At 47.4% G+C, this 27,748-nt stretch overlaps 2 protein-coding genes across 3 annotated transcripts in view; one reads left to right on the top strand and one right to left on the bottom strand.

The window, feature by feature from the left end:
- WDFY4 (WDFY family member 4) overlaps positions 1–27,748 on the bottom strand; it is a 204,580-nt gene that overhangs the window by 35,351 nt on the left and 141,481 nt on the right. The window contains exons 47-52 of the mRNA XM_067538932.1: positions 14,307–14,349; positions 12,393–12,512; positions 11,189–11,306; positions 9,653–9,762; positions 2,369–2,522; positions 368–459 (exon numbers count right to left, since the gene is read on the bottom strand). Of these exons, the coding sequence (XP_067395033.1) occupies positions 368–459; positions 2,369–2,522; positions 9,653–9,762; positions 11,189–11,306; positions 12,393–12,512; positions 14,307–14,349 (637 nt within the window). The remainder of the gene's footprint in view (positions 1–367; positions 460–2,368; positions 2,523–9,652; positions 9,763–11,188; positions 11,307–12,392; positions 12,513–14,306; positions 14,350–27,748) is intronic.
- On the top strand, positions 20,240–27,373 carry LRRC18 (leucine rich repeat containing 18). 2 transcript variants are annotated; one of them, XM_067538909.1, is made up of 3 exons: positions 20,240–20,495; positions 22,379–22,517; positions 26,287–27,373. In XM_067538909.1, the coding sequence occupies exon 3, from the start codon at positions 26,387–26,389 to the stop codon at positions 27,155–27,157; it is 771 nt and encodes a 256-aa protein (XP_067395010.1). In that variant the 5' UTR covers positions 20,240–20,495; positions 22,379–22,517; positions 26,287–26,386; the 3' UTR covers positions 27,158–27,373. The 2 variants fall into 2 exon arrangements, with proteins under 2 accessions (XP_067395010.1, XP_067395020.1); XM_067538919.1 differs by lacking the exon at positions 22,379–22,517.

Genomic DNA, 27,748 nt, shown 5'->3' on the forward strand with positions numbered 1-27,748 from the left:
AATGTGTCAGTGACAGAGGTAGATAGTTAATGCTAATATTCAAGCAATATACACACAGCTGGCTGGAGATAATTACCGTGAGAGTACGTAAATATCACATACACACACACATAATCCCATGCCACAGAACTCAAATCTGGATCCAAACTACATCAGCATTGGAGTGTATGGACCCCTGCCCTGGGTTGGCCTGTTATGGAGACAAGGGCTGTTTGCAAAGTCCAGAACTAGATCTGAACCTCCTGCAAGCTGGGGTGTGTTTGGGTCTGGTGTTTTCGTTTGGGCCCATCTCTGGTACATCGTATCCATCTCCCATTGACTGGACCCTGTGTGGTACCAGATCACAATGCCTGAGCTACAGACTAACCTGTCGGTGCAAGTTGATAAATTTATAAGGGTTTCCATCCGCCCAGGGGGGAAGCTGCACGTCCCCCAGCACAGTTCCGTCCTGCATGCTGCCTGCAACATTTACAAAGGGAAAATTAGATACAAGAACCAGCCAAAGTCATTACCCAATCACAAACGGAAATGAAGCTTTTCCAAAATCTCAGAGAGCCTGGGGCCTGAAGAAGGTCAGGTAACTTCCTATTCCCACTGGTTTTCCCTTGTGCAATTCTGGGTTCTAGCTGGAGTATGGATGAGACCTCCTAAAATACTGCAAGCTGTTTCTCCAGGTATTCCCAGTCTAGTATGGTAGATCCAGAGTGATGAAATAGCTGAGAGGATGTTCTAGTGAGAATGCAAACTCGCAGGGAAGTGGAACCTGTGGTGAGTCATTGCTACAATAAAATCACACACCTACTCAGCACGAACTCTGTTTCAGCCCTGACTGTGGACTGGGTCCAGATTAAACTGTTAGCACTTGCTTTATTTAAACACGATAATTCTATGGGCCTCAGCACTGGGCAGTGCTAATCACTGAAAGTAATTGCTAAAACAGCCTATTGTCCGGAGGAATTCATAGATTCCAAAGCCAGAAGGGACCATTGTGATCATCTAGTCTGAACTCCTGTGTAGCACAGGCTATATGACTTCCATGAAGGGTTATGCTCTATAAAGTCCATAATCATCCTTTGCCTGCCATTAATTTCATACAAGGACCCCTTGCTTTTGCATCATTGAGACCTGAAATACTTAAATGCGACCAACTTGCAGCTGGACACTGACATGGCTGGTTAAGTTGCCTTGGCTGGCACTAAATCGGGATGATTATCACAAAAGGATGTGAGACATTTGTCTTTCCCCTTAATTATTAACCAGCCAATGTACACTGCAGTGAGATGCTTTGTCTTGCAAAGGTCACAGTGAGCTGTTCATGTCCTGGGGTGGGAATGGACCGCTGCCCTGCCAACTCTAATGCACTGAGAATCACCCTGGACTTTCTGCTAGCCTCCATTGCTGATTGAGAAAGGGCCGACTGGGAGGGGATGCGTTCACAAGATCATTCACTGAGGCTAGGCTGCATGTGGCAGCACTGACCAATGGGAAAAGACACAATAAAAAAGAGCCAGCATCAAAATCATTTAGCAACTGATGAGCTCTAGACGAAGTAAAAATTACCAGGTGGTTTATAGTCCATGCAGGCATGATGACATGGGCCAAATTTTCAAAAGCAGCCACATAATGCTTCTGCAAAAACCTGCCCATGTCTGATAAAACTGACATTTCAACACACACGACCAATTGGAAGAACACGCCCATTTGAGCCGGAAAGGCAGGATCTGCAGGTACACACTTCATAGGAACAACTTAGAAGGTCAGTGTTGAAAGCTGGTCCCAATGAAGCCTTCCCTTTAATGGGAAATTTGACCCCTTTGAAGAGGGAAATCTGCATGCTATCCCCAGCAGATGAGTATAACTGCTACAGTAGTATAACAGCGACTCATTCTCTGGCCTGTGCTGTGCAGAAGTTCTGACTAGATGATCACTCTGCTGGCCTAAACATGTATGAATCATAATAATACCTGTCTCTTATATAGCACTTCACAATCTTCTAATGGACACATTTTCACAAACCAGGCAGGGCAGGTTTATCATCACCATTGCACAGATGGGGAACTGAGGCACACAGAGGATAAGTGAATTCACCAAGGTCACACAGGGCATCTGTGCCAGAGGAGGGAGTTGAAATCAATTGCCCAAAGCTCTAGGGCAGTGCCAAACCACTGGACCATCCTTGCCAAGCCTTCAGGACGTGTCAAGAGAAGACAGCCCTGCAACGGGAGACTGAAACCAAATCCCCTTGAAACTGGGATGCTTTGGGTCTGGATCCAAATTTCAGAGCTCAGCCCCAGGGCAGCTGTGACAGCCAGATCCCGTCTCCTGGCACAGAGCCATCAAAAGTGCTCACACTCCAGCCAGTACTTACCAAATTCAAAGTGATTGCAGTTGATTAAGAACTCAGGCAAGTAGAAGAATTCAGGGATGAGTTCCCGGACGTCACTCATGTTCTCTCTCGACGCCGAGTCCCACGTGCTCTTCACACTGTGAAACATCCGGTCTGCTACATCAAAACTTCCCCCCTGCCAACATGGGGAGGGACAGAGAGACAGACAGACAGAGAGAGCCCACAGTGATTAGGGCTGGATTTCCAGTGCTCTTCATGAGCTTACACAAAACAAGAGGCAATGGCTGAATCCCAGCCAGTTTTCTAACGATAATCTAGGAACCTATCTGGAAGGGCAATCAGGTCTGGAGACATTGTCTAGCTTGCAGGAACTTAGAACCAAGCGGAAATGTGGGTCTCCTACATAAATACTGATAATGATCTGCCTTTCTGTATGTCCAAGTGCTTTAGAAACAAGGGGCCTGACTCTGGGATACTTCCTTAGATCCTGACTCAGGAAAGCAATTGTACGCATTCTTACATACACCACTTTTAAGGAAAGCACAAGCTTAATTTTTTGGGAGTTAAGCACAAGTGCCCTTCCTGAATAGGGATGGTTTCCTAAATCAGGGCCTTTGGGAAAACCTAGCTTTGACTTAAATGGGAGTTTTTGCCTAGGATTGAGACCATGATATATTTCAGATGTCATTTTCAAATGTGCCCCAGAGATTTAGGAGCACAAGTCCTACTGATTTCCAAAGTGACCTGTGCTCCCAAGTCACTTAGGCACATTTAGAAAGCCCCACTCCTTATATTTATATTGGGAGCATGACCCCCACCACCAAAACACAGTTACTTCTAGCATAAACTGACTATTATCAGCATTAAGCGACTTTATCCAATAGTGAAGACAGTCAGGCTTCACTGAAATTGCAAAGGGAAATTTGCCCCATTAGGATTTCAGTCTCATGCCCCTGGTGCACCCTTGTGAAAAGTGCCATGGGATCTTCATTGGCCACCAGAGCTCAAGGCTTGGTTTCACATGTCCTCCAAAAGACAGCACTGCCTATTGATCACAGCCCCTCCACCCTAGGCTGGGATGCTCGGTCGGTACGGACTCAGAAGCGGACACTCCTAGATCTTTCCTTGGAGGTCTCCCATCCACGACTGGCCAAGTCTGCTTAGCTGGTGAGCTCTGACCCAAACTAGAAGACTGTTTTTCTTAACTCCCTCTTTATCCTAGAAATGTGGATTAAAGATGCCAAAGATGGCACTTTGAATATGTCTATACTTAGAGGTAGGGGTGTGGTTCCCAGCTGGAGCAGACATAACCCTGCTAGCTCTCTGTGGGCTAGGGCACTAAAAGTAGTCATGTACTTGGCTTGGGCTAGCTGCCTGAATACGTACCCACGAGGTCTAGAGAGGTTTGTACTCACACCACTAGCTTCTCCTGCCATTGCCTGTACTACTGTGGCTACACTAATATTTTTAGCGCATTAGCTCGATGACAGTCAGCGCAAGTATTTCTACGAGAGCTGAGAATCACACCCAAAGTGTAGACATATCCTTAGAGACACTGACGAAGTGCAACTCTGCACTGCCTCTTGTTCAAGGCTTGGGGTAACTCCATGATATAACCCAGAATATTTCTGCAACAATAACACAGAACATCACCCCACATATTTCCAAGTCCAAGGCAAACCCTGGAGAACATGGGCTTTCCTGGTATCTTTGAAGGAAAGATTGGCTATAGAAGTTGCTTTACTGGGTAAGGAAGGATGGCCCAGAGGTGTTGGACTCAAGGTACTCTGTGTGATCATGGGAAAGTCACTTATTCTACCCTGTGCCTCAGTTCCCCACTGGTAAAATGTGACTAGTCCTTCCTTATCTCCTAGGTGTGTTGTGAAGATAGAATCTGCTAATTATGCAGTACTCACATACTATAGTGATGAAGAACATCTGAGTACCTGGTCAGATCAACAGAGCTCATTTCACTCCTGATGTTTGCTGATTTGGTTACAGAGAAACCATGAAGCACTTGGGAAGACAGGAACAGCCCTGTGCTCAACCAAAAGACAACACTCCAAATTCCAGCCATAGGAAAGGTAGGAATATTAGGGCAACTAACAGTGGCTTCCAGTCCAGCGACTGTGTTCCACAATCCTTTTCACCAAGAGAGATGGCAGCTTGAGGTACAGTCTGTATTGGATTCATTTATAGCAGGGCTAGGAATCACTAGTCCAAGGTGGACCCCTAGCCCTTCTCATGTTGGGAGACTGGCCACATGAAAGAGGATTCAGGATGCTATTTCTGGAAGCTGAATTACAGCACTGAACTGCACTCTCTGGGCTAGCTGGGTCATTAGGCCTCTCCAACGAAAACACTGTCCCTTAGACTTCATTGTGCCTAATTTTATATGAAGGTTTGGTGATGTGGATAATTTGTTTCCCATATGGCAGCTTCCCAAGCTGGATTTAAATTTGAGAATTCAAAGACCAGGTGACACTAAACTTGACCTGGGTTCCTATAGGCTGAACTTCAGCTGATGTGAATCTCCAGTGATTCATTTTGTGAGAGATTGACTTCCCCAGCCCCTACTTTCCTACACTCCATCAGCTTGCTCTGTACTGACACTGACATAAGTTAATGTAACCCACTGGTGCATCTGTGTTACAGGTCCATAGCTGAGCTGATCTACAGAGGATATGAATTGTGGCAGCCCCTAGCTACGGAGGAACATCCCCTTCGCTGTACCAGTTCATGCTTTTAGCTGTGGAGGTCCCCTGTTCAGTCCCAAGAGGGTCAGCTAAGAGGGCGGGCACTGCGTAAGCACAAATAGTGACAGATCTGTATGCAACCCCATAAATTCTGTCTGTTGCTGACTTGTTGGCATAACCTCATTTCCTGTGTTTACCTCTCTTCTCCTCCTATTTGCTTCAGGAGCTAGATCAAGACTAATACAGCCATTCTATATAGCTACAGATGACTGACTTTATCTTTCAGTCCATTAAATATAAAAGTTACAGATAAGCATCAATGCAGTGCTATGAGAGGAGCTGGGGGGAAGGGGAAGAGGCAAAGAATGAGACATCTACCCATCCACCAGATTGCACTGTGGAGCAAACCCCACCTTTGGGTAAGCAGGTGCATGCCTGTTGGAGTCAATGGTGCTTAAATTTGGATGTGAAACTTTTCCGCTCCAACTCTAGGGATCACAAATGAACCTGTGACCAAGATCACATGGGCAAGCCTAGCTAGGAGATAATCTGACGCACAAGGTCATCTTGCTCTTGATCAGTATCAGGGAGGGACCCTTGGAGTCAAATTCACCTTGAAATTAAAACAGAGTAGAAGGAGATCTATAAATAAATCAACAGCTAACAAGTATTTCATTGAAGCATATTATAGGACTTTGTATATTTAATCTTCACACAGTGCACTGTGTCTGGTAGTGATTGATGCTTTTTCATCTTTTTTTGCAGCTTTTATGAGAGCTGATGGTAATCTCCTGAGAAACAATATGATTTGTAATAAAAAGATTACCTGTATTAAATAAAAATAATATATACATAGGAAATGCTGTTAGTGTGACAAATCTGGTTAAAGATATTACCACCAAGAAAAAATGTGATTTTTTCCCTGGCTGTCTAATTCATTTTAGGGAAAAGTAATATCTTTAAAACTTAAGCCTGTATTATTTATAAAGGAAGCAATAACTGGTTTTCCCATTTCTTATATTAATAAATTTATTTGCATATATTTATATGAGGATTAATGGTTCCTCTCTCTTAAAATACAAAAACTGAACAGAAAGGGAAAAAGAAAATCTGGAATTGCTTTATGCTTTTCAACCACACATTAACATAAATACTTACAGCTTTTTCATGGGCTGCATGGAGTAAGACTTAGGGTTTCCTTCCTTTCTTATTAAGCCATTACAGTAATCAGGGACACAGGTTACATTAAATACTGTTATAGCCATGGTATAGTAGGATCTGTGCAAAGCAGTTAGGCAAAGCATTCAAAGAAGAGAATCTAAGTTAGAATCAAACTGCGCTCCCATAAGATCGATCCTATAAGGGCTGAGCATATGCCATTGAATACAATGTTGAGGGATTATAATACTGGGTCCTGATAGGCCCTTAAATCCAAGGAGCTCAATGCCCTTCTCAGATAGCTAGGAAGGCACAAAATTTCACAAGATCCCTAGAGAGGCTAACCAGTTGTTATCTGCATTTATAGACAGAGTTTAAGTGACTCACCAGAGCTGGGAATAAAACCTACTGTTGTCAGTTGTTGGCTGCGTGTGTGCTTTCGTAGTGTATATGCTGTCCTAGCTCTGCACAGTTAACAGAGACACCACACCACGACTGGATTATTTAATGAGACCAGGGATCCATTTCAGTCATGAAGGCACCAGGCTAGGTTTATTATAGACAAAGCACGGCCCTAGTATCCTGAAGACTGTACAGGACCAGTAACACATGTATGCTTGTAATAATGGACCAGCTCAGTAAATGGTGGGACTTTTTGTTTCCCCCTTGGTTGGACCAAGATGCTTTCTCTGAGACCTTCTTTTATACGTTGATACAAACAAGTTGTGTATTCCCCTCTGACATGTGTAGTTGCCAGCCCATGATGTGGCAAGGTACCACCCTTTGATGTGGTAAGATACCACCCATTACCTTGTACCGGATGGTTCGGTTAAAACTTCTCCATTCATCATATTAACAAGACATTTCTATCCATCATAGTGTCATTTGGAGAGGTCAGTAAGCCCTTGTTATCTTTGGGGTATTAGGATGTCCTGGTACCTTTCTGGAATGTGCTTGTGCCTAGCAATTCTTTTGAATGTGTTTGTTATACCAGCTCTGTTCTTGCCAGTTACCGTGAGTCTGCCGGCATTCACAGCACGACTTCTGCTAATTTTGCTTTATAATGGCAGGGCTTGACTATTACTTTAGCTCAGGCTTCAGGCCTCATATCTGGCCTATTACAATAGGCCTCATGTCTCAGGCTCTCACTTTCTACTATACCTACATCTCTCAAGTCCCAGTCTCAACCCAATAGTCACCTCCCACCCATGGTGACACCCATTGCACTTAATAAAGCCTGCAAGTATTACAGGCTCTGAAATCCCTTTATTGTATGTTCACATACTAAACAACGGTGACTTGCCCGTTGATTGATGAGTGCTATCTACTCTGTGGGCTAGGGGAATCAAGATTCCCAGCCAACTCTGCCCTTTTAAAGGGGGATGGGTCTGAGCTGCTGAGTTTCCCATTCGGATGAGTTAAGATTGGATCACGCCCATTACAATAAAGCCTCTCCTCTTCTTTAGTTGCATCCCTTACCTCAGCCTCCTACTCATCCCATGACTACTTAGTTTCCTTAAGAGCCTTTAGTGTGGGACCCTGCCAAAGGCTTCCTGAAAGTCTAAGCACACTGCATTGTCCGGATCACCCTTGTCCATGTACTTGCTGACACCCTCAAAAGAATTCTAATAGATTGGTGAGGCATGATTTTCCCCTTTCAAAAGCCATGTTGATTCTTCCCCAACATATTGTGTTGATGTGTCTGATAGAAACTATCGTAAAGAACAGAAGTACCAATTTGGCCGGGACTGAAGTAGTCTCACCAGCCTGGAACTGCCAGGATTGTCTCTGGAGCCCTTTTTAAAAATCAGCATTACATTAGCTACCTTCCAGTCATTTGGTACAGAGGCTTGTTTCAGCAACAGCATGTAGTGTCCCTACCAGCAGAAGGTTCTATAGTTAGAATAAAGTGACCAGAGCAGGGGAGATCACTTCCAGACTATATGCTATGGACATTGCTGCAACCAATCATGTAACTCAGGCTTGCTGCTTTCCTGACTGCACCCGGGAGTTAGCAGTTCCTAAGCTGCTACAGGACACAGTATATGTGGGGGAATGACAACATCAGCTCTGATTCACATGCATCCATGCAAGACCAGAGGAATGAGGCAACCAGCGGAACCATTCAGTAGTTTAACTGGACCCACCTCAAGGTAAAATTTTAGATGCTTATCTAGATCTCAGATGCTTTTAGAGCCACCCACCAATCACACGTAAATGCAGCCATACGGACTGGTGGTTTGTTATAGATAAAAAGCATCCCGGTGAGCCACAGCAGTATTTGTAGTTTACAATAGCGCTAAGCACTCCACAGTCATTGATGACTACAACTAACATATGGTTCACAGAGCGTCGTGGAAAAGTATTGCCTCGGGGGGTTCACAAGCCCATCACCCACTGCTGGGAACAACCGATTTCACGGGGCTTATTGCTTAATTAACACAGCACATTATTTCCATTAGCTCATTAAAAGGAAGAAAAGAAAAAAAAGAAGAAGGCAGAGCTGCAGCAAAGCATTTGGAGACGGATGCAGCCACACAACAGTCCACGGGAGCCCAAGCACCATAGCTCAAGCCAGTGCCTCTGGGCAGACTGTACCATCAAGACAGGCAGGCATCAGCAGGGGCCTCCCTAAAATACCTTGTCCCAGGTCCTCTCCTGACCACAAGTAAAGAGCAGCCCTTAGCTCTCATGGTGAGCTCAGGCTTTGCCTTATATAGTTCCACACAGGTGGGCACCACATTCCCTGGTCATGTGACCTCCAGAATCAGTCCCGTCTGGGCAAACTACATTTCCCAGCATGCCTGGCTTTAGGGTATGCATCCACTGCAATAAAAGACCTGCAGCATGGCTGCAGGAGGCCCTGGTCAGCTGAAGAGGGTGGGTCTCAGAGCCCAGGCTCTAGCACGAACTCAAACGTCTATACTGCAAATTTTAGCCCTGCCACCCAAGCTCCATGTGCTAGAATCATCTGACCCGGGCTCTGAAACACAGTGCTGCAGATTTTTTATTGCAGCATAGACATACCATAAAGGCCCCAGGGGCATAACAGGTGCTCTGGGATGCGTGTGTAAGGCCCAGTGCCTGTTACGGTGGCATCCCAGTACACACACTTCAGGCTTTTGTGATGGATAATCGAGGCTCCCCCCGCCTATGACTGGACCTAGTGTTTAGGGAGGTAGAACATAACTGGAATCTGGCTGCACCCTCAGACACTCACAAAAGGGCTGTGGGATCTTTAATACATAAGGCTCTGATCCTGCTCCCGCTGCAGTTTTGCCACTGAGTTCAGTGGGAACAGGACGGCACCTCCACCACCCCAAGACCACACTTGTGATTGACAGGTGTTACAAGAGAACAAATGGGCCGTTCATCAGCTACTGTGGGCCATGTAGCGTAGAAGAGCTGAACCCATGCCCTATGAGAGAGGTGAAATGTCATGTCCTTTTACCTGAAGAGAACAGAAGGTCTGTGTAAACGGCTCCATTCGGACCAAGTAAGATGCTACTATAATGGCCGACGAGTAGTGGGTGCAGTAGTGACACTGGGCAGATGGGTCTCCTGTAAATGAGAGTCGATCAGGTCTCCGTTTGAAGCATTTCCATTGGAAGGCACAGCCGCACATTACCACGACACACATGTGGGGGGCAGGGCTTGAAAAAAACAGAGGTGTACAAAGATCCAGGTGCAAGGGCACATCCGATAGGGTGCATGTGCACACACAAATAGGCAGGCACACTGCTGCCTGGCTATGTGTGCGCACACGTACCCACTTGACATGTGACTGCACAAACTTTGGACGTAATACCAGAGGAGAGCAGAGGTCCTGAAGGGTCTATGTACCTCATCCCTTGCCCCTTGTTGTCCCTGTGGTCTCCAGGTTCTATTTGGATGCATCTGCAAGAGGGTCACCCTCACAGTGATCTGCCACGTGGCCACATAAGGACCGGATGGAGTCCCATGTCATCCCTATGGCCCTGAAGATGATGCAGATACCACAGTGACAGGTGCCTTAATGTTAGTGCATAGATCCCAAAGGCCTTCCTCCTGCCCATGCCATCTTGCCTGCTCCTCCGTCACCCTCCCAGTGCTTAAAGTGCGCAGGTCCAAATGGAGCGCAGACCTGGCAAATAAATCTCTACATCTGAGCCAGGCCCCTGAGGGGCGCACAAGTCAGCCCTGCCTCCCGGGATGTGAGCAGCCAGCCAGAGCAGCTGCAGGAAGCAGGTAGAAATCCCCCACCCTACCCCCCAGGAGTATTCTCACATGGGGGGTTCTCCTCCCACCGCTCCTGTGAGGCCTTTATCCTCTCTGTTCCTGTCCGGGTGAGGGGTCCCAGAAAGACCCCCAGGAGCTGCAGGAGGAGCAGAGGTGAGGCTGGAGATGGCAGAGCAGATGAGAGAACAGGACAGTTAGGGAAGTGGAGGGCAGGGATGATGTGGGGTGGGGAGACAGACAGAGTTGAAGTTGTTTTCATTTCTATAGAAAATGACAGACCCGCCCCCATGCACGCACACACACATTTTTTCAAGACCACTTTAAGCCCTGCACCCCCACCCCCATTCTCTCCCTCATCATCCTGCCCCCCAGAAAAGCCCCACTCCCCAGGGGCCAAACAGCCTCACTCCCCCCTCCCCCCACACTGTAGCTATCAGCCAGGCTGCCTGCAAGGACCCTCTCTGGGAAAGGGGCCGCTGCCACGGCTGTGCCCCCTGCCCCAATACTGGTCTCTGGCCTGTGGGTGGGGACAGGACCTAGCAGTGCAGGGCACACGGGGAGAGGGTACAAGATGGGAGTCGCTCCTCTTAGGAGTCTTGAGCAGCCTCACGTCCCAGAAGCCTGAGGCCCTCCCTCCTCTGGCTCTGCCCAAGCTGGGGAAATCAGCCAGTCCTCCTGCAGGTGACCTCTCCCTGGGAATTCACCCAGCATCCCAGGGGGGCAGTGGGAGCCAGATTTGTGCCTTCCTCGGTTTTTCTAAAGCACCTACCCTCGCTCTTCTCCACCTCTTGGTAGCGCTGGATGAACTTGCGTTTCCTCTCTGGCGTCTGCGCTCCCATGGGCTTGGAAAGGTCTCGGAACGTCCGGGGGCTAGCGAGGTTCAGAGCCTGCAAGGCAAAAGTCAGAGAAGGCAGCAGCTGAAATCTCCTGGAACCCCACTGACCAGGCTTGGCTCAGTGACCTCACCAGCCGCGGCGGCTCAGGAGCAGGTACTGCCATTAGTCTCTTTGTGCAGGCCGTGCCAGCATGGAAAGCCTCCCCATTACTCCATGGGAGCGGAGTCAACTCCGTACAGGGTGTCAGTGTATTCACTGCAAACTGGGAGAAGCACTGCTGGAAGTTAAGCCTTGGGCAGGTATAAGCTGGTAGAAATGATGCCCTCACTTCATGGGGAAAGCCCTGCCTTCAAGCATCACCCATTTGCTGGTTGGTTCATGGAGTGACCCCAGCATATGCTGCACAAACAGCAGAATATCTGCCTTTCTGGGCAGAGTTTCAATGCTACCAAGATCCCCATCCCGAGGAAGAGGAATGGAGCCTTGGATGCAGAGGAGCAGCCGGTGAGTGCCTGTGAGAGCACAGTGTGTGCAAGGAGCCCTGCACACAGAGGGTATGTCCACACGGCAATCAGGACAGCAGGTGTATGCAGTCATGAGCTAGCTCGCGACACATAGCAATGTAGCCGTGATGGCACAGGTGAGCTGCCCCGGTACGTAGCTACACTCCCAGGCAGCTAGTACTTGTGCAGCTAGTCCATGCCGCGGTGACTACACTGCTATTTTTAGTTAGCTAGATCAGGTATGCCTCGACTTGCTGCAGTTGTGCCTCCCGATTGCTGTGTAGATGTACCCAGACTGGCACGGCCTGCATGAAGGACTAAGGGCAGTACCTGCTCTTAGGGGAGGCCATGGTCTGCTCCCTCCATAGCCCTCTGGAGGGGCAGGAGGGAGATGGGGTCATGGCCCTGGCCCTGCTCTGAGCCCAGCCGGGTGCTCAGGAGACGTCCTGACTTCCTGAGACAGAATGCCTCCCAGCGCTCCTTGCACGCTCACCCTAATGCAGGGCTGTTCCCTCAGGACCTCACGGCTGGGCTCTAGAATGGGGCGCACCCCAGCACTCACGTCAGTGAAGAACCCTTCGCACGGCTCCTACTGCAGAAAGCACAGAAAAACTACTAAGCCCCAAGAGCTCACCTGGGAGTGGTAATCAGCCAGGATCCATGGGAAGACGGGGTACTGCATGTAGTCATTGTACGTGCGCCCGGCCAGTGTGTTCAGGTACATCAGGTAGTCGAAGTTACTGATCTCTCTCTTCTGCCATGTCAGGAAACAACAATCACAAACCTCTAGGTGAAGATGCTCTTTGCTCCACGGTTAGTCAGCAAGAGCCAACCCACGCAGGCTAAACACAACTCACTGGCAGAGCCAGTCGGGACACGCGAACATGTTTGTTGGTAATGAAAAAGTTTTCATTTTCTCCACAAAAAATGTTTCAAAAAGATTTGGGGTTTTCAGTGAAAAACAGCAACAACAACAACAACAAAATTGGTTCATGGGTTTTCAATGAAAACATGAAAATTGCCTCCAGAATTTGGCATTTCCAGCAGAAATGTCCATTTGGACAAAAAGAGCCAGTTTCCACTGAAACATCGTTTTGAACAAAAGAATGTTTTACTCATTCCCCATAACCACTCGGTATTTTTTGGTCTTTCAGTTTATTGTGAACAGTGCCAGACTGACATCCCCAGTGCGTGAAGTCCCCTCATTAATCCACAAAACAAAAACAGCCTGGGAATTGACAATACAAACTTCCCACACACTGTCCCCTTGTCCCCAGCATTCACAGGGCAAAGTGCCTTGAACCTGACCTGGAGAGACCTCCTCTCTGGGTGACAGGGGAGTTCATTTCTTGTCCATCCAGACCTTGGCTTCCGTAGTGAAACACCAGCAAGGGGGTATATAGTGATACTATATATGTGATAGTTCTTGTGATGATTATTTTTAATATTTGTGTTGTGTTGGCCTCTCTCAGGGATCAGGGGCATGCACATGGCTAGGTGCTGTATACACACACACAAGCATTGAGATCTGGACATCTGTGCTCCAGAAACTGGACTGGTACCACCAACTCATTTCACATGCACCACAAAGAGCTCTCAGCTGATAACAACGCTCAGATGGTAACAATGCCCATTGGCTTGGATTCTGAGCCATTGGAGATGGCAGCTGCTTTTAAACTTTGGAAGTGTTTTCAGAACTCTAAGGAGCCCCTGTTCAGCTGGGTCGCGGTGTTATAAATACTATAATCAATCAGCAATTGCTATCCAAATCATCACACGCCTACATCAGCCTGCTACTCTTCTACAATAATCAGTTCACCAAAATGCTAAACAAGTCTTCTCATTGGCTCTTCTTCAGACTGCGTAATTTGCATATTGGCTGTGACCACCAAATGCTCGGGTGTTATATTTATGCAATAGGGTGCTGTATTGCTTTCTTATGGTTTGATGGTTTGTTTATTGTGTGGAGGAGAATCCTGGAAAACACCCTGCAGAGCCAAATGTGATACAGCCTGTGGATTTCTACACTGTCTTCTATGGCCATCAAGATCTTTATCAGAGGCGTATGGTCACTGGAAGCTAGAGCCCAGGTACTCAGCTGCTGTAGGGCAGTGTCACTCCAGTGAAGTCAATGGAGCTTTGCCGATTCATACCTGCTGTGGATCTCCTACACAGCCCATCATCATGATTAGAGTGATCATCTTAGACATCATTTCAGCAAAGAACTACCATACAAGCTCCATCTAGCCTAGTATCCTGTCTCCAACAGTGGCCAGCACCAGCTGCTTCAGAGGAAAGTGCAAGGCACCCCACAATAACCCAGTGTGGGCACACCTGCCTTTAAGAAGAGTAAGGTGTCACCTTAATCCCGCATAGCGAGAGATGGGCTTTAAACCCTGCAGGATGAGGTTTGTCTTTTTAGCAGTGTTGTTGGGCTAACTGTTAACTGCAGTAGGGCAGAGAGAGCTGCCATCCTTTTCTTTCCTCTGCTAGGCACTGACATGGTTTTATTCATCAGAGGGTTAGCCAGAGATCTGTCTATATTTACCTGCCACTTCTGGAGCATCGTCTTTTCCCCTCTTGTGTTCTTCCTGCATGAAACAAAGTTTTTATTGCCATTGTGTGCTTCAAAACCACTGGACGTTGACTAAGCAATTACGTTAACGTTCCAACCCCCTCCCACCACCCCAAAATCCTGCTTTAAGAGAACATCTAGACTGCAAAGTAAAACATTCCACAGTGCTGGAAGCCACTGGTCAGGTTGCAGCGTTGTATGATGGGAGTTTCAAAAGCGCTTAGCTTCAGCTTAACAACTGTTAAATCAATGGGAGTTTCATCTCTGATTTCAATGGAAGCAGAAACAACGAGAGTCCTGTAGCACTTTAAAGACTAACCAATTTAATTTCAGCAGGCATAAGCTTTCATGTTCCTTCCTACATATGTTACCTATTTTTGCTGTATCATTTCTACCAACTGCATCTGAGGAAGTGAGCTGAAGCTCACGAAAGCTTATGCCTGCTGAAATTAAATTGGTTAGTCTTTAAAGTGCTACAGAACTCTCGTTGTTTTTGCTGGATACAGACTAACACGGCTACCCCTCTGGAACTCTTTTAAATGGAAGCAGAGTTAGTACAGAGTACTGGGCCGTGTGAAGGGTCCCAGCTATAATTAAAGCTGGGTGGGAAAAGGTTTTCCCATCCCATGATCATTTTCAAGAGTTCAAAAAATTTCCCCATCCCAAATCAGGACAGAAAGTTGAAATCTCTAAAATTTTCATAAACTGGAAAACTGAAAACATTTCAGTAAAGGACAATTAAAATATTCCATTTCCGTCTCATTAGCTTAAATTTCAAAACAAAAAGGTGTTTTGAACCAGACAACCAGAACTTTTCTATTTGAAAATATCAAAATGTTTCATTTCAACAATTTCCAAACATTTTTTCCCTAAAACTTTTTTGATTTGGGAGATTCATCAAAACCCCATTTAGCAGTTTTGGTTTTGTCCAATTGGCATTTTTCAATGAAAAAAATATTTTTTCAAAAAATGTCTCGCCAGCTTTACTAGTCAGATCTTTCTCCATCTGTATTAGAGCAGGAGTGCTAGTAAAAGACAGCTCACTCTTTTCATTCTAAGCCCGTTTTCAGGTGCTCTCACCTTTCTGAAACTTTCAGCTTTCAAGCTAACTGCCATGCCCTTTGAATAGGCTTTTCTCATTAATGACATCTATTTCCCAATCAATCTTAATATAAAATTGCTACTTTCCTACCCCAGAGCTATTCTGAAAAGATGGTTGCCAGGTTTGAAATTTTTTATTAATGGGAAAATGTATTTCCCCCCCTCCACATCTCTTGTCCACCCTCTTCAATCTCCTAAATGCTGAGCAACTTTTGCTTTTTTTTTTTTTTTTAAATCACCCTTAAGAAGATTACAGGTCAGGGAAATTTCATCCCAAAAGGTGAAAGCATCAAAAGTTGGGAGCAAATTAAAACAAGGCTCAGAATGTTTTTAATAAAGGGGAACTACCAAGCCCCAGTATGTTTGGTAGCAGTGCCTGCAAACTCATCACCATGGGCTGTGCTGTGCTCTTGGCAACTCCAAAAAGCTAAGTAAAGTGGTGGCTGGTTGGTTCTTGGATGCATGTCACCTGTCAAGGTGCTGCCAGGTGGTATTGCTGATTCAGTTGGGCAGCAGGAGCTTTTACTGATGAGTACATTGCTCCAATACGGTGATCCTCTCAGAGACAGTGTTGTTAACTTCCCAGAAATAAAATGATACGTAGCTCAAACTCAGCAACGAGCTTGAAACAGGGATTACTGGGTGATGTTCTGTGGCCTGTGTTTAGGATGACCAGATGTCCCAATTTTATATGGACTGTCCCATTATTCGGGGCTCTGTCTTATCTAGATGCCTATAATCCCCCACCAACACCCCTCTCCTGGTTTTTCACACTTGCTATCTGGTCACCCTATCTGTGTTTCATGGAGGAGGTCAGAACAGATGAGCATAATGGTCACTTCCAGGCACAAAATCAATGATCTATGAGAAAACCTAGAATATTCTACTTTCACCACCACTTTTTATTTAATGAATTATCAGAAATCAATCCTTGTAATGTGACCCTAATGATTATATAATTAGAACTAAGTAATTTTTTTTGTCAAGTAGTTTATTCGCCCACAAAAAAAATACAGATTTGGGACAAATTTGTCAAAGTTTTGGCACCCCCCCCCCCCCAAAAAAAAAAAAAGAAAAGAAAAATTAAGAAAAATGTTTCATTTTTACATTTTCTAAATGAAATATTTTGACTTTTGTTTCAAAACGATGTTCTGTTAAAAAAATAGCTAGATTTTTTTTAAAGGGTAAAAACACCCCAAAATTAAATGAAACGTTTTGTTCGGTGTGAAATGAACTTTTCCTCAGACCAAAAGATCAATTATTCGTACAGCTCTCTCCCTAACATTATCTTTCTGCTTAATTGCTATTGGACAAGCTAATGTCTCAGAATAAAGATAACCAGCAGCAGTATTATTTTACCTGTTGCTTAGGCAATGTTTTTTGTGCAGTCTAGGATTAATCTCTTTGGACAAACAATAAAACCTAGGACAGATTCTGTCTCGTGACCTAAAACTCATATACCTCTTTGTTTAGTTCCTCTGCATGACTGGACAGTTTATAAGTTTATAGCAACCAGGCACACAAACATCTGACACGGGCGGATGGATCTTGGCTCTTTGCCTTAAAGACAAGAGGGTAAATGCTGCTCTCAATTAACTGGTGTAAATCAGGAGGGACTCCACTGACTGCAAGGGAATTGCTTTGGCTTTTCACCACTGTTTCTGAGCAGAATTTGGCCCGGGAACTTCAGAATTCTAAAGTAGCAAATCGGAGTACTATAAACACCTGCCATTTGTCTCACAGTTCTCGGGTTTCTATATGCAGGTGTTTTACAGCTTTGTGCATAGCCTCAGACAAACTTCTGCAACTCCATAGCACATTCTGGAAGGGAAGAGAGCGTATTGTATGCTAAGAGAGGGGTTAAGGTGCTCGTCTGTTGGTGGGGTTATCAGGCTGTAGGGGGATTGGATTAGGGTGCCTGTCATGGAGGGATGAGGTTGGGTTTTAGCAGCTGGCAGGCAGGATTGGATCAACATGCTTCCAGTAGGGGTGGACGACTTGGCAGGGGTGATCTGGCTGCTGACATTAATCGAGGCTCCATGGCGGACTCGTTGGTGAGGAATTCTGAAGGAGTTCTGCAGTGTATGAACTTGCTACACCCCTCAGTCCTCCAGTGTTTTAAAGAGGCTCCACTCTATAGGACGGGGATTAAAATATTAGATATTGCAATGAACTGGCCAAGAGCATACATATATTTACATATGGATGCCACTGCCCTCTCCTGGATGGAAACAGAACTGTTCAGCTGTGTGTCATAGACCCTATATTCCTAACAGCTAATGGGGATTCTCCGGGGGCCAATTAGACCTCTGCTAGCGCCGCACAGTTCTAAGTGCAGAACTTAAAGAGATTGAGGAGTCAGCCATGTTTATGGAGATATTCAAGGCTAAGTCTAGATATTCCCATCTCAGGGGCCTCCAGCTGGGATGCTGAGGGCTAGACTAGATAGCCCCTCCCAGTCCTAAAGATTCTGGAATTCTGTGCCAGAACACGATGACTCACAGAGGTTAGATTGTTAGCCGCGGTACCGGGACATTCAAGACAATTCCTCCCACTTCCCTGACAACTTTCATCTAACAACGTTCCTTCAGCTACCACCTCCCCAGCTAGGACAGCACAGGCTGAGAGCAGATCAGCAGCAGCTACCACACAGCAGTGAGTGCACTTGAAACAAAATCCAAGACTCGTGAAAAAGGAAAGGGGGACAGGAGCTTTATAAACATAAACAGCTGAACTCTTCCGAGGGGGTGAATTTACCTGGATTCAACACAAGTGTCCATCTATGGTATGCTATTTCTAGGCTGCTGATCCTGTAATATCGGAGCACCATGTGTGCTGATGATGATCCACCTTTGCCATGGAATAATTAATTAATCCCTATCCCATGAAGATGACCCTATGGCCTCACTCTAGTTGCATTATGTGCATTAGGTGCACACTAGAGCTCTAGGTGCATTAGTGATGGGTGAAGCTAAAGAGGTTTAATCAAAGCCTGCGGGTAAAATTCTGCCCCTACTGAAGCCTACGGAAAACTCCCATTGATTTCAGTAGGGTCAGGATTTCATTCCTGCTGTTTTTACTCAACTATCTAAAATTCTAAAGTCTGCAAAACAGGGCAGGACAGCAGCTTTCTTGAAGAATTTCCCGGATTTACCTGCTCCACATTGGGCTGAAAATACTCTGCAGAGAGACCTTTTCCTAGAGTATCAACAATCCCGCTTCTGCTCCCTGCATATGGCTCAAGAAGAGCAGAGGTGCAGGGAAACAATTGCTTTCCCTTTAAAGTTAGCCAGCTTTTCCTCAAGCCTCAGCAAAGTTCAGTTTAGGTGACAAGCAGGCAGTGAAGCAAGGTTGTTCTTGTTTGACTGTTCCAGTTTATCTGTGCCTGACATTCTTCCACCATTTCAGTGATGATGGGAAAATATTAAATATGTAAATAATAAGAATATTATTTAAGACCTTGAACTTTTGTAGCACCTTCCATCTGAGCATCTTATAGCACTTTATGAACATCAGTGAATTTAGCCTCCAAACCCTTCCCTGAGAGCTAGGGAAATATCTTCCCTATTCTACAGGTGAGAAGATTGTGGATATATTCCTGAATTGGACACTGACTGCAGGATCTTGGGCAAGTCGCTGCTCTGTGCCTCAGTTTACCTCTATGCAAAATAAGGGTGAAACTATCGACCCACCTCACAAGAGTGCTGTGAGGATTAACTAATTTTGGTCAGATTGCGCTGAGACTCGCCAGTGGAAGAAGGTACAAAAGTACATCTTACATTTACAAAATGCCTTGGACGTGACCTGCCTTTTACAAACCTATTCAGACACAAAGGTATCTTTTCCACTGCTGAAATGTAGCACCCAGCCACAGTGCAGAGCCGTACAGACAGCCAAGTATGCAATGTACATTTTACCAGTGGTGGGAGGTAGACAGACTACATTCACCAGTGTAGGATTCTGGCAAGCACACCAGCCTTAACAACACCCCTTTTCATGCCCAGACTGTCCTGGAATCTTTAATGAGCACAGATGTCTCAAACAGTTCCCTGGTTTTACATCTCATGTGAAAGACAGCATCTCTGGCAGACTCTTTCACCATGTATTAAAATCAGAGCTATTTCTCACCCCCCGTTATTTACCGGTTCCATTTTGAAGCCATCGTACCTGGTCACTAAAAGCACAGGCTTGTTACCCCAAGTCTAAGAGAAGGATTATGGTAATTTCACAAGTCATAGCAGGAGAAGCTCTCCCAGGGAGGCATGGTGGAATGAATACCTCAGTTCCGATGGGATCAGAGGCAGAGTATATAGAAGGCAGCTCATACCAACTGCTGCAGTGCTGGGGTTATTTTTGTGGTCATTCTCCCTGCCATGCCTACTCCCTGCTTAGCTATGGATAGACATAGAGGGATGATATGATAAGTGTTGTAAGATCAGAATTACACATGGCAAGCACCCCACACCTTCACGACAGCAGACTCTGATGAAAGGGCCAAATAACTGAAACCAATAGCTAAAGCACCTAGCTAGCCTTCTCCTTTCCTAACCAGGTTGGAATGGTCTCCTCCTCTGCACACATCAAAATCTGACATTTCCAGGACTTGCATGCAGCTAAGTCCTTTCCTGCTCCAGTCTGAACCTGCATGTTGGAACCAAACATTATGCTAATGATCTCCAAGGACCTGGAATTCTGGTTGCTTAGGAACAGAAGTTTCACAGGCTGCGGAAGGAGAGTTGAATAGAGTGACACTGTAGTTGGGTAAGTCCTTCGACACCCCCCTCCCACACACAAACAATGATTACTTGAAAGGATGCCTTTAAAAAAAAAAAAAAGGAAGTTGGACTTAGAATTTACAGGCCTGTGAAAAGCAAATCTGCCCCGGTTTCCCTTGCATACTGGGGTTTTATTTACAAACCCGGGAGAAGGACTAATTCACTATTCAGAGACGACTAGATAGACGACAACTGCATGCTGACAGAGGTCATTCTGCTGCGCAGACAAAGCGGGCAGCTTGCGATGTGTGCATGTCTGGTGTAAATGTTTCCTAGGTGCCAGCCGGTAAGATCTCCTATTGCTCTAAACAGCAGTGCTGCTATTCCACAGGCTTGATTAGATTAAACGCTCTTTATTTTTTTTCTGGGGAGGGGGAGTATCAGTTTGCAAGTGTGTGTGCTGCAGGTTAACAGGGTTGTTCTGAAGCAATGTGGAAAGTTAAGGGAATTTAAAGGAAATATTTCTGGCTTGCTAACAGGATCCGTTTAATCTAAGCCAGCCCCTGTTAGCAGAAACCGTGTTTAAGAGAGTCAGTGAATTAATCTCTCCTTCGTATTAAGTTGTAGCCGACAACAATGAAACAGCAACAGGATGATAAGTGGGAAAATGAATCCTACCATGATTTACAGTGCCTGCCAGCTAGCATGTGAAGGGCATAAAGCAAAACATGAACGGCACCTGGTTGGGCTTTCGATCGTGTATCAAGCTCAGGTCTGTCTATAGGGCCAGTCACTGCAGTGTCTAGGCACAAAGCAAACAAAATGTGTAGCTCTGAGCCACCAGGTTTGTGGAGAATGGATAGCAAGTCTAAGCTACACCACGTGAAAGGGAAAGATTTGTCCATGGGATCCCTACCCCAAAGGTTCTAATTCGCATAGCACCAGCCATGTGGTCCAGGCATGGATATGTCACCTGCCCCAGAGAAATGGACTAAAATCAGCACAGAAAGGGGGATGGGAAGAGACCAGAGAAGAGGGAAAAGAAGGAGTCCTTAAGGGTCCTGAAAGGTATGTACAGCTGAGTGAGACTCAGCAGGGTCAAGTGGTAGCTAAGGGTAAAGCTGGAGCAAAGGAGAAGGTAGCAGGGGAGCAGAAAGTCCCCTGTGGAATTTGTGGGGGTGAAGGAGTCGAAGAGGCACTGTTGCTGGTGGAGAAAGCATATTTACTGAGCGAGCTCAGGTTGGGACCAGAAGGCTGGGGGCAGCCAAGTGCTGCAGGGACTAAAAACAGCACCGGGCTCAGGGTGGAAGCCCTGGTGCAGGCGGTGGCTCTGGAGCTGGGAGACCTCCATGAAGTGTTGTGCGAGGGGTGACTGGGCAGAGGGAGCTGAACTCCCGGGCGTTTTGCTGAGAAAGGGGGAGGTCGGGGACGGGGCAGCACAGAGAGTGTCAGGGCCAAGAGAGGCTCTGCGTTCTCCTGGAGACTGGGGATGGCTTTGCTCCCGCTCACCCATCAGAGGGCACTCAGCAGCTCTGTCCCATGCCTGGCCCTGCACAGGTGTGTCAGGGCTGGGACTTAACAAGGAGCCCCACCCCTTAAACGCCCTGCATGGGAGCCAATCAGAATTATTGTCCCAGTGCTGTGGGGAGCATAAGGCCTGTTCCCCTCCCTGCACCCGTCCCCCAAAGGAGACAGGGCCATGGCTCCAACCCCTCCTCCCCACTTTCTGCATCAGGTGCACCCAGTGCACCCCCGCCCTGTATCCAACAACATGGGGACAGATCTGACATCCCAAAAGCACCACCACGCCCCCGAAGGCAGCGCAGCTCTGTGCTGTCTCCCCGAGTCCTGCACCTTAAAGGCCCCATCTAGCCAAGCCGCATTGATAAAAGGATGGTCAGGATCTTGGTTGGCAAGTCAGCGCCTCCAGCCATGCCGCTGCGAGCACATTAATGCAGAGGGAGAGCACAAAGGCAATCCAGGAAAGGAAGTTTGCTAAAAGAAAAGTTCTTTCATGTTCCTGATTCACTGTTCAGTGGCAGGGCATGGATCTCCGCCCCCCGCCCCGGGAGTGTGGCTGCAAACGTGATATCGAATATTTATAATTAACAGCCACCACAGTCTGGCCCCTGCCATTCCTGAATTTTTAATGCCAATAGCTAAGGAGTTGGAGCCCTTTGGTTCAGCTTGAACCAGCCCCAGACAAGATCCCATTATCTCCCACCGCAGACCTGTGAAACGCTGCTAATTAGTTTACAACCTGGCCGAGAGGAAAGCTTTCCATCCCAGTTGGGCGCCCTCATCACCCCAGCACTTCGGAAGAGCTCTAATGCTCTGCCCTGTCGGGGGGCTTGGAAATCACAGCGTTGTAAGTATGAAACCCAGCCACTACGTAGTACAAAGGTAGGAAACCTCTCTCGGAGATTCCAGACGCTCCCTGGAGCCAGATCTTGTGGTGGGGATGCATGGGGGGAGGCAGAGGGTGGGAGCATGTTGCCTTTTGATTGAAGCAAAGACAGGCCATATTTTTAAAGGCATTTAGGTGCCTCAAGATACAGATAATCACTTAAATACCTTGAAAAATCTGAACCCAAGTACAACCCACAGGAGCTCAGGGTGTGCCTTGTCCCCCTCTGAATCACACAGCGCAGTCAGTTGCTGCCTTCCAGCAAATGCTGCTGGTTCTTTAGCAATAGAGGCTCATGCATTCAGCCCCAAAGGTCCCCAGTTCAGTCCCTGCAAATGACCCAGCCAGGGACATTACTGATGCACAGGCATCCAGAAGGGTTAAACTGGTTTCACTCTTCAGCTAACAGCCCTAGCCAGTTTGCTTTCCTCCCTCAGACTGCCTCTATTGTTCCCAAGTACGCACAGCACCCAGTAACACCTGCTCTGGGCCACCAGCATTAATGACAAGGGATGGGGATACAGTGAGCTTCTTCGCCTCATGCCAGAGCACCTGGGTAGGACTGGAGCCCAAGAGAGCAGTAGCACAGGGTCCTGCAACAGAGAAGGTGTGACTAGCTGCCCGGTGCGGATGCTTCTTTCATTGCAGTCGATGATGTGCCCTGCCATACACGGCTCCCAGCCACGTTGATCGAACCTGGTCTGTGTGCTAGCAGGAGGCTCTGGGATTTGCCATGTGGCTGGCACTGCTCCCCCTGCACTGCAAGGAAGGGACTTTGCCCTAACTCTTGACAGGAGTAGGGTTCTGCTGTTAAAAGCTCTCATTGTTGGGAGCAGAGTTCAGGCTGAATTACAGTCAGACCCTGCCCATAGCGGTGCCCATGTAATAACAGAGACTTCATTGAACGGCTACCGCCAAGAGCAGCATTAGCCTCTTTCCATCCTCCCTTCTGGGCACCCTCCAGCTACACCGGTGATGGGGCAGCAGAGAGATGCCTTCAGGGAAACTCCAGGAACCTGTCCTCTGCTCAGCCAGCCTAGCGGCTTCCTGGTACAAGGGGGCAGCCGTGTCAGACCCTCCCCCACCGGGGTGCAGTAAGGGCAGTCCAGATTTAGGGAACTAAAGAAAGGGAGACCTGGCCCCAGAGAGGCAGGTTCCTCCTTGGCTGATTTGCTAACACTCCTGGCTTTCCAATGGGATATCTGAGCTTGAAGCAGTATTAGCTCCCTAGTGTAGCTCCTACTGCACAGCCAGAGCAAGGGCTCTGCCATAGGGGATGGGGAAGGATGCTACAGCACAGACATACTACATAGGATCGTGGAGGGGGCCCTTCTCCCAGCCCCCAAGGGTCAGCTAGGTTGGGAGGCTACACCCCTGGACTTCTCTGGCTCTGCAAGCCCTCACCCTCAGGGGGTTGTTTGAAGGGAAACTTGAAAGTCCCCCTCCTAGAGCTGCTGGGGTCCTGGTACCACCCACCTCCTAGCCTCTCCCCAGGACAGGGTAACTTGGCTCCAGAGTTTGGAGTGAGATGTTATTAGTAACACAGGGAAGGATGAGGCCAAATTAGTCCCCTAAAGTCAATGGAGTGTTGCCAGGAATGGACATGACTCACCGTATTTATCCTGACATCATCCCATATTCGCCTGGAGATTAATGCTACCCCGTTTCTGGGGTAACAGCCTTTGATTGCTGGGATATGGGAGACCAGACTTCAAGTCCCTGCCCTGCCGCCAACTTCCCGTGTGATCTGGGGCATGTCATCTAGTCACTCCGTGCCTCCATTTCCTGTCTGTACAATGGGCATAACAATCCTGCCTGAGCTCACATGGATGGGTAAGGATAAACACAGGGAAGACAGCTGTGGTAGGGGCCAGAGAAGTACAATAGATGGATAGAGTGATAAAGGCAGGGATCGCTATCTAACAATATTAAAAATAATAGCAGTCGAGAGAGCAAACCCTGGAATATTGTTTCAGAGCTGACGTGACCCATTCGGTTCTCAGCAAGAGTGAAACCCAGCACTGTTTCCAGAACTTTCTGAAGCGTCTGTTTCACTTCAGAAGCCCTGGCAGGGCATGGGTGACTGATGCAGATACCCTGCCTTTGCATTGTTTTGGGCGACAGCATATAATTGAAAGGAGCAGATATGTCTTATCTCCAGTCTGAGCTCGCCCTTGATGTATTTGCACATGATTAATGAGTAGCCAAAAAGCCTGAAGGGTTTGTAATGAAGCCTCTCTAATGGAGAAGTGTATTGTAGACAAATCCATATTGCTTCCCAAACAATCATTCATCAAAGCCGTGATTTGACTCGTTACAATTAAATGCCGGAGCACTCAGATCAGCTGGAGATTAGCCAGCTGTAACCTGTGCTCCTTTAAGCTCCCCAGTAGCTACCGTCACTGTCGCTGGTTGCCACTGAATTATCCTATTTCCTTTACTGCTCAGGCACATTGTTAGTTACCTTTGATGACCGCACCTACTAAGGACATCCCTGAGACTGCAGTGCATTATCAGTGACAAAGGCCTCCATTCAGCAAAGCCCTCTCCTTTACAAGGGAGCTGGATTTTCAGAAGCACTCCGCACATTGGAGGTAGATTGGGTGTTCTACTTTAGGGTTTTATACTGCTGACCATCACTATAGGATATGCATGTTGAGGTCTGAAAATCCAGCCACAAGTGTCGCAATAGGTACCGCCGAAGGTTCCCATTGACTCCAATGGGCATCAGGCCAGGCCTTATAAGTGTTTTACAGCCTTTCCTGTTGCCCTTCTGTAGCATCGCCTCTCAGGTGATCTCAAGGCATTTTAAACTGCTAGGCCACCTTTCCTGTGCTCCTTCCACAGGCAGCATCCCGGCTGGGCAGTGCCGTCTCTGCGTGCAGGAAGTGCAGCCGTGGGAGCTGTTTAAGGAACGCAGACGTTCCGTTCTTTAAAAATCTTGTTTGTGATCTCAAGGTAACCATTTCATTTTAAAGCATGAGATCAAACTGTGCCTAGATTTACATCATCCGTAGCACTGTTATAGTCAATGGAAGTGGCAACTTTTACAAAATAGTGTCAAATTTAGCTTTGTTATTAGGTTTACTGTGACAATGACTTAAGGCCCCAATTCAGCAAAGTTTCTAAACATGTGTTTAAAGTACATAAGTGCTTCGCTGCATGGGGGCCTAGAGCCCAAGTCCTGGTCCCCCTGCCCAGCCTCTGTAACCAGGCTGTGCTGAGAAGAGGGCACTCTGCACACCTGCTCTCTAAGGGGTATGGCCAACTCGTCTCCAGAGCGTCTGATCTAATTAATACCTTTTTGGACAATGTGTTTTTGTAAGGTGAACAAGTGTCCCCTTGGGGCTGGACTGAGACCCACAATTTATTTCATGCAGGCCACCAAAGAGCCAATGGATAGCAATAATGTTTATTCACTATCAGCATAAGCTGGATTGAAGCCAGCACCATAGAGGTGAAAGGCTCCATAGTCCTCATAACTTTATCACTAAAAGCCCAGGACCCCACAGACCAGTGGTTCAAAACCTCCTCCACACTGGGACCCCTTTCCTGTTTAACCATATGAGAAGGGCAGGGTGGTCATGACCCCGACACCCATGTGTGACACCCCCGGAGAACCATGCCCCCCAGGTTGAGAACTTGTGCCCCTAGGGGAAACGTTGTGACTTTAAAGAGTCCAGTGGTCACGTGTTAACTTCTAACGAGGTCACGTTTTGTTCTGAACCAGGGTTTAACAGCCAGCAGCCTCAGAGGATTTCACTTGGACCCCTCCATCTGAATACTCCTTGCTCACATAAGCTAACACACTTCTGTCTCCCAACGTAAAAATGGCTAAGGGGAAAGCAAAAGGCCCCAAAGGGAAGAAGGTCACCTTGAAAGTCGCCAAAAACTCTATCAAGATCACATTTGATGGGAGACGCCGCCTCGACCTGAGCAAGATGGGCATCACCACCTTCCCCAAGTGCATCCTCAAGCTGGCCGACGTGGACGAGCTGGATCTGAGCCGGAACATGATCAAGAAAATCCCAGAATCCATCGAGAAGTTCCAAAACCTGCGCTGGCTGGACTTACACAGCAACCAGATTGAGAAGCTGCCAGAGACCATAGGCATGCTCCAGAACCTCTTCTACCTCAACATCTGCAATAACAAGCTGACTGCCAAGAGCTTGCCCGTGGAGTTGAGCCAGCTGAAGAACCTGCGCACCCTCAACCTTGGCTTGAACGAGATCGACAACATCCCCACCACCCTGGGGGCCCTGAAGGAGCTGCAGGAAGTGGGCTTCTTTGACAACTACCTGAAGACCATCCCAAACAGCGTGGCGAAGCTCCCCAAGCTCAAGAAGATGAACGTGAAGAGGAATCCCTTCCCCCAGCCGACAGAGGAGGAACTGTTCATTGACGCCATCAAGCGCCTTGAAGCCCTATATTTGGTGGATGAGAAAGACCTGTGCGGCCCCTGTCTGAAGAAGTGCCAAGAGGAGAGGGACAAGTTGAATAAGCTGAAGAACGTAGTGCCCGCCTCTCTGAGGAAGCCAAACTTTTCTTCCCTCATGACACCCAACTCCACGGCAAAGGAAAACCAAGCGGAGTGGAGGTGAAGAGGTAGCGTCCCCAGGTCACACGAAGGCAGCGATGTCACACGGAGTCTGTCCATCCCACTCTTGTAGCGTCCAGCCCAAACCAAAATGCAACTCTTCCTCCCACCCCATTTCTCTTCCTTTAAGGGTTTGCTCGGTGTTAGGTGCAGAGGACCTGCTGTTTCTCCCAAACCAGTGAACGGGGCCAAAGCAATAGAAGCAGAAAAATAAAAGTGAAAGGGCAGGCTTTGTTCCCGGCTTTTATTTACCAGGAGACACCAAAGGCCAGATCCTGGCTCCTGACCCACCTGCTTTGAGCCGCTCCTGTGGAACGAAGCAGGAACCGGCCCCTGGGGATTTCTGCAGCATAACGGAAACTCCAGGTGGCAGAGGACTCCTGCAACACTTCCGCCCCGACCCACCAGGGCCAGAAAACTGCTACATCAAGCCTATCACCAATCACCCTCCATCCCCTTGAGGGCTGTGATCAGTGGGCCTGACTTAGAGAACCGTAGGCCAGAGAGGCATAGAGGTTGCTCAGTTTCCTTCATGGCCCTGAGCAATACTGGGCAGAGAGTGGTCCCCAGCATCTGGCCCAGGATCTACCAGTTT

Source organism: Emydura macquarii, unplaced genomic scaffold (genome assembly GCF_026122565.2).
Source record: "Emydura macquarii macquarii isolate MOO-44397 ecotype Brisbane River unplaced genomic scaffold, CSIRO-AGI_Emac_v2 contig_67, whole genome shotgun sequence".
In the NCBI taxonomy this organism is placed as follows: Eukaryota; Metazoa; Chordata; order Testudines; family Chelidae; genus Emydura; species Emydura macquarii.

Coding starts and splice junctions, on each gene's coding strand:
- LRRC18 (XM_067538909.1), top strand. CDS start 26,387: ATGGCTAAGGGGAAAGCAAAAGGCCCCAAAGGGAAGAAGGTCACCTTG.